The 7,586-nt window shown below is 30.6% G+C and overlaps 1 protein-coding gene across 1 annotated transcript; it reads right to left on the minus strand.

The window, feature by feature from the left end:
• Window positions 1-5,839: 5,839 nt before the first annotated feature.
• On the minus strand, window positions 5,840-6,393 carry LOC110808639 (defensin-like protein 1). The gene is made up of 2 exons (XM_022034183.2): window positions 6,241-6,393; window positions 5,840-6,101 (listed from the first exon to the last, which is right to left on the minus strand). Exons 1-2 carry the CDS (start codon window positions 6,293-6,295, stop codon window positions 5,935-5,937), a joined length of 222 nt encoding a protein of 73 aa, XP_021889875.1. The 5' UTR covers window positions 6,296-6,393; the 3' UTR covers window positions 5,840-5,934.
• Between the last annotated feature and the right edge of the window lie 1,193 nt (window positions 6,394-7,586).

The raw sequence follows: 7,586 nt of genomic DNA on the forward strand, positions 1-7,586 counted from the left end.
TCTCTGTAAAATTAAATTGTTGAACTAACTATCTTCGAATCCAACAACCAAATACCACTGATTGTCATCACCAAAATAACTCTACATTTCCTACTAGTACTATATTAGATGAGATAAACTATTCATTGTGGTCTCAGCTCATGGAGATACAACTTGGTGCTCGAAATAAATATGATTATCTTACTGGAGAAACGAAAAAACTCGAAGACTTTAACTATAAAACATGGGTCACCAAAAATCAAAAAGTAAAGAGCTGACTTATTGATCAATGAGTCCGTTCCTTATGCAACAATTTATTCATCTTCCCATAGCTAAAGAAATATGGGAAGCTATATCAAAGACTTTTTATGATGGATCAGATGAAACTCATCTATTTGAGTTAAATCATAAGACTTTTTCTACCACACAAAATGGTAGACCATTGTCTATTTACTATATGAACTTGTTATTATTTTTCAGGAAATTGATCATAAGACTGTCTCTCAAGCAAAAACAATTGAAAGAGTTATCCAGTTGCATTCTACAATAGCTAGACTTCAAGTTCATATTTTTTTCAAGTGGATTTGATTCTGAATTTGATCAGATTCGTGGAAAAATCTTGCAAACATATCCAAAAATTGGATTTAGAGAGTGCATATACATATATAAGAAAAGACTATCAACAACGACAGATAATGGGAGGTTCTCAAGAGATCTCAAAATGCTCAGCCATGTTTGTCAACCAAAAACTACATGGATCATCTTCGACATCCATAAAAACTCGAAATAATCAATCCATTGGAAAGTCCAACAATTTTGTATATAGCCATTGTGGTGAAATATACTATTTTAAACAACAATGCTATGAAATCATCAGTTATCATAAATGATGAGATTTTTCATAGAAACCACGGAAAAAATTGTAGAGAAATCTATGCTGACATTGTCTAAGGAAGTTGAATGTAATACAGAAGATAATTTGCAGCCTATAGCAAATATTGCTCACCCATATATTATCAATGAAGTAAATATTTTTTCTGCAACTTCTAAGAATACAATTTGGATTATTGATACAGTCGCATATGATCATATGACTCGAGACTTTGGTAAGTTACAATCCATTTGTTTATCTTCTCAATCCATTATATCTAGTGCTAATGAGAGTACAACTCCTATTATTAGATAAGAATCTGTCATATTGTTCAATACACTTAGTTTGGATACAGTTCTTATTGTCCTATCTTTTGAATACAACTTTTTATCTGTGAGCCAAATTACTTTATCCCTTGATTGCATAATAACTTTTTTGCCTTTTTTTTGTGTATTTCAGGATATTCTGACCCAAAAAATTCTTGGTTATGGTATTAAATGAGGCAAACTCTACTACTTGAAATTGACAAAAAATGGGGAACAAAAAATTAGTCATGCATGTCAAAATAGTAGTGAAGAGAAAGCTCGAACAACTATATGGTTATGACATAGAAGATTGGGGCATTTTTTTTTAAATATCTTCAAAAATTAGAACCACATTTGTTTTTAAACTTGGATGTTTCTGATTTTCATTGTGATATTTGTGAACTGGCTAAAAGGCATCATATTCCTTACTTACCTAGTATGAATAAATGTTATGAACCTTTTGTTGTCATACACTCTAATATTTGAGGCCTGCAAAGGTTCCTTCTATCTCTAAAGCTTTATATTTTGTTACATTCATTGATGAATGTATTAAAATAACTTGATTATCCTTACTTTAGAGAAAAAATGATATTTTTATAGCTTTTCAAACATTTCATAGTGTGGTGGGAACTTAATATCAATGCCAGATTCGTATTTGATAATCTAACATTATAAAAGAGCTTGTTGGTGGAGGTGGTTCGTGCATCACTTTTTGATATGATTATGCTTCAATTCTATTGGAGTGAGACTGTAAAATCTACTGTTTATTTAATCAATTAAACACCTTCCAATGTATTGAATTTCCAAACATCACAACAAAAGATGCAATCTTTTTTTTTACATTCCACATGTTCCAAATGTTGAACTCAGAGTTTTTGAATGTACTGTCTATGTTCAGATTCCTAAGAATCTTTGAAATAAACGTGATCGGTGTGCAAAAAAGATGTATTTTTATTGGTTATTCTGATTTTCAGAAAAGACATCGGTGTTATGATCCTCAAACTCAGAAATTACATATGACACTAGATGCATCTTTTTGCGAAGCAGAACCTTATTACTCAAGGAGAGTTCATACATCTCTTCTAGGGGAGAAATCTGAAGAAGAAAATAGGTTGCAAGAAAAAGAAGTAAAAGAGATGAAGATGGTTTTTTTTAGGTGGAAAAGATGCATGAAAATGTTGGGAAAATTAGTTAAGAAAATTTGGCAAAGAATGGTAATGAACTGATGGTTCGTTTCGAAAATATGTCAGAATTACCAGTAGTTACATATTTGCCTTTGATAATACCATTAATCGAAGAATTAACTCAAAATATCAAAAATACTTCATCTCAGGTAACTCCAAATCCTATAACTAATGAAATAAAAATTTCTTCTGAATTTATGACTCCTAGATATATACAAAGATTTAACAAATGTGTTCTAAAAAAGCGATACAAACCAGATCCTAAAGTCAGTTAAATATTCTATTAACAATTATATCTCTACTCATAAGTTATCTTAGTCATATGCATTTATTATTGATCAATTATTCGAAGTTTCTATTTCTAGTAGCGTGCAGAATGCATTACAAAATCTAATGTGGAAAAAGGCAATGAATGAGGAGATGGAGGCTTTGCAAAAAAAATTCCACATGGGAACTAGTTCCATTACCCAACAAAAAAAAATTATTAAGTGTAGATGTGTGTACACAGTGAAACTTAAAGCATACGGAAGTATCGATCGATATAAGATGAGACTAGTTGCAAAGAGGTATAGGTAAAAGTATGAGGTAGATTACTAAGAGACATTTGCATCAGTAGCTAAACTGAATACAATTCACATTCTCTTTTCTATACCAGCAAATCGAGACTGGCCCTTGCAATAATTTGATGTTAAGAATATGTTCCTTAATGGAAACTTAGAAGAAAAAGTTTATATAGAGCTGCCACCAAGACTTATACAAAAAATTTTAGGCAAAAATAAAGTCTGTAAATTAAAAAAGTCATTGTATGGACTTAAACAGTCACCAAGAACATGGTTTACAAGGTTTTCTACAGCAAGTAAAGCTTTTAGTTATAAGTAACGTAATTCATATGATACTTTATTTATAAAATATATGTAAGGACTTAAGTAAAGAGATTAATCTTATTAAACTTGGATTAGATAAAAAAATAAGAGAACATGCAGGCCATTCTAGCAAGATATCTGAGTTGGTGATAGCCCCCAAATTTTTATTATGCATTGTTAAGTTGAAATTGAGAGTAATGATCGAACAATCAATCTTATACTCGTGTTGATGGTTTTTTGAAGTTGGATGAATTCCCAGCTTCTTTCTCGTAAATGTTATGCATGGAAATTTTCCATTTACATATTTCTAAAAGCGATAGAACCCCTAACGAGATGAGGTAGATCTATGCAAATAATAAACAGGATGATTATGTATGCAGCTTATAATTATCTTAGTGATAGGATTAGTATAAGCTTAACCGTCATTGAAAGAACATTTGGGTTCTTTCTGTTCTTGAAAAAAAGTTAAATAATTCCTCTGGCTACTTTTTTAAATGCCTCCTCATTTATGAGGAAATGAGGAGAAGACATTTTAAGTAAGATGACTAATGCTCACACGACCGTCGGTATAGTGAGAGCCTCCTGCATGTTTTCAGGGATTGCCCAACATTAAGGTAGGTTTAAATTGACTTAATTGATTCTAAATATTCTAACATGTGTCTATCATCCCTTTTGGCAGGTGGATCCAAATGGGAATTTGGAGGGAAACAAGTCATCATGGCATTGGAAGTTGGAAATCTATATCCACCACCACTGCTTTGGTTATGTGAAGGAGACTAAACCACTTTGTGCATGGTAAGAATGAGACTTTCATGATCCCCTATAATCTAGATAGCACTAACTTGGCCCTAGAGTTTCAGACTACAAATAGTAGGAGCTTTGAAGACCTTTACATGTATTTTTGCATCCGTAGCCCTGATGTGGGATGGTCGACACCTTTATATGACTAGTTCAACCTTAATACGGATAACTCAACCTTGATGGACCCTAATGGACCTATTACTGGTGGTATCAGTCATGATAATTATATGTGGTAGGAGACAGCCTTTACGTGTAACCTTAGTCAAATTTGTTTAATGATTGTTGAGTTTATTACTACTCTAAAAGGTTTCTAAGACAAGGGAATTAAAAAAGTAATTCTCAAATTTGATTGACTTAGCCTTAAACAAATCCTCTAATGCTATAATAATTTATACCTCTGTGATTGAGACCCAAATGAGAATCTCTCATCCATAAATATTCACATTTCTCATATTTTTTAGGAGGTGAACTCGTGCATCGATCGTCTTGTTAGGTAGACGCACCACATTTCTAAGCGATACTGTTCACCTTTCTCAAACTCCAAAAGGACCTCAAACCTTATACTGAATTGGATATCTAGGACATTGCTTGGGTTTGCTTAACTCTCTCTAATATGTAACTTTATTCTTTATTCCCTTTGGGAAAAAAAAAAAAAGAAAGAAAAGGAAGAAATAAATTTTTCTTTTTACATGCATGCCATTCTGTCATAAAGACTTATAATATATAAATGATTGTGTTATGCTTTGTTAATATTTGATATTCTGTTGCATAATTAAAATTACTTTTTTGAAAAAATTTTCTTTTGAAATACAAATTTATATATTTATTTACTTTTTTATTTTCCTTACCTGCCTTCCGTTTTATTTTTCTTTCTATTTTTTTTATTTTTTTCATTCCCTTCTTGTATTCAAATAGGTCGGGAAATCTCGCATTGACGATGAAGTCTTCATAAAATTAATCTACAATTTCTAATAATTCCATGTTTTAGTTATTAAATTTTAATAAATAATATATAATCTACACGATTTAAATATGTCCATACTAATTAAATTAGTTTTGAATATTAAAAAATTTAATAAATCACATTTTACTCCAGTACAGTTCAAATATGTCATGCAAAATTTATAATAATAATATATTGGTTGCTCTTAAAATTCTTTTAAGGAAATTCGTAATACATATATTAAGTGGGTTTTTGTACAAGAGAGAAGAAAAAGTTGGCTTTCAAAATCAAAAGAGAGAGCCGAGGGAAAAGGGCTTTGAACCAACTTACTCTACTCAGATGAAGAAGTATACATATATCCAACGGGCCGAAATAGAAATTAATTTTTACGAAACTTCAATTTATATAAATACAATTATAACGTTTATTATTTTACTTATGACATATATATATATATATTTACACGTGTATAGGTTTATTAGATGATAAGTTTGAGTTTTCCTTGAACAATATATTAGTATACGTATCCAACTATCCAAGACTATATATCTCTCTTGAAGACAAGGTGCATAACTTATCTAAAGTTTTTTTTTTAAATATACTATAGTGGTTAATAAATATATTTAAATTTCTTAATTATATCAACGTATTAAGTAATTATACAAACTCTTAATTTACTACTAAAATTAAAATAATAACCCACAAATATTTTGACAAATTTACTAAATTTTGAAATATATTAGGTTAAAAATCAATTTTAATAATTTCACTACATTTAGACATAATAAATTTAAAGCCTAAAAATAAAATATACATTAATTAGCGTATATATATATTTATATATATATATCTATATATACACACACACACCCATTAAATATTTTAAATAGTAATTAATAACAAGTTGGTGCCCTTTGGTCTTTATTTATATATAAGAGGGTCACGTAGTTGGCAGATATATATTGATCCAAGTAAAATACATAACGGATTAACACAGCCTGGTACAGAAACAGCGGCGGCGAAATCCTCGGCATTTACCGCCGGAGAAGCCTTCTTTCTGGCAGACCACAGCGCAGTTATGGTGACTTAAGCATGCACCGTGAAAACCGTGGCTCTGAGACTGACACGTCCTGCCTTCCGTCATCATTTCTTCCTCTGCAAAATTAACCAAACACCCCAACTTGAAAATTTTTATTATTACCATATAATATATAATACGTATATCTATGTGTGTGTGTGTGTGAGTGAGTGAGAGAGAGAGTGTATAATGAAGTCGAGTGAGAAAGAGAGTTACGAGAAGCAAGAACAAGAAGCAGAAATAGCAAGAGGCCCGGCGAGTTTCTCGCCATGTTCGCTTTATGATCTGCAATTGAGCCTTCATTGATACATATACATATACATATATATATAGACAGTAACAAGAATAGGTGGAAGATGGAGATGCGTAAATGGGTTCAATGTCGGTGAGGATGAGGACGTGCTGCTACCACGTCGTGCATGAATGATACTTGTGGATTTCTGGTTCCAACATTTGGCTAAGTAACAACCAGTAACTAAAATAATTTCATTTCAAGCTAAAAGGCACGACACGATGTCGTTTCGTGATATATTAAACTGGAAATATGTCAATAAAATGTGATTAATAATTAACTTATTGAGCAAATAATTTTTGTGTGGTGTTTTTATTTTGTTCTGCATCAACAATGTGATTAAAATATTTAGATATTTGTTTTTTTATTTTTTATTTTATTATTAACAAAAATAACCTTAAAAGCTGATAGATGAAATTAAAATGTGAAATTTTGACATGTTGTAGATAATATTAATATTTTTGAGGAAATAGTTTTCATTTTTTATTTATTATAAATTAATACTCACATCACAGTACAATGCACATATTTCTCAATTCATCCTACAAAAAAGTTCCCATGTTATTCTCTTCAAATAACTACATTACATTAATCCATTATTATTATTTTTTAAATATATATATATATATATATAGTAGATAATTCTAATTTTATAGATAGTATAAAGCAATTCATTTTATAAAACATTTTGAAACGAGCTCATGATGTCTGCCTCTACTGATGTACAACCAGGATTACAGAGGATCCCAGGTTGTCCTCCCTTTCAACGGTCCGATTTTCTTCTCCATAAACCAACGGTCTGATTTACGTCACTTTCTTTTTGCAACTTACAGCTTACAACTGGGACCCCACCCGCAACGCCAGCACAACGTGCCGGCACGCACGCCGATGATTACTATGCCATGCCCGTTACACACGGCAAAGATTGTGTCCTTCTCTCTATTTTATTTTATTTTTTTAAAAAAATAATAATAATAATAATTGAATAAATTTAAACTAAATATTTGAAAATTAAATAAACAAATTTAATTCATTAATTTAAATTTTTTAGAGTGAGATCATAAATTTTTTTTATTTTAAATAAAGTTTTTTAAAAAATTAATTATAATAAGTAATAATTATTAGGAGAATAACCTGACAGCTGAAAAATACAAAAAAAGTAGATAATAAAAAAAAACGGATGGGAAAGTAGGACCCAACCAGAAAGAATGGTTAGGCAAAATCCAAGCTAGCTTATTTGAGTTTGACAGTTTGTTTCTCTGCTCTTTAA

Source organism: Carica papaya, chromosome 6 (genome assembly GCF_054855325.1).
Source record: "Carica papaya isolate Zhongbai chromosome 6, ASM5485532v1, whole genome shotgun sequence".
Lineage (NCBI taxonomy): Eukaryota > Viridiplantae > Streptophyta > Magnoliopsida > Brassicales > Caricaceae > Carica > Carica papaya.

Coding starts and splice junctions, on each gene's coding strand:
- LOC110808639 (XM_022034183.2), bottom strand. CDS start 6,295: ATGGCGAGAAACTCGCCGGGCCTCTTGCTATTTCTGCTTCTTGTTCTT. Junction 6,102..6,240: donor GCTTCTTGTTCTTGCTTCTC/GTAACTCTCTTT, acceptor TTAATTTTGCAG/AGGAAGAAATGATGACGGAA.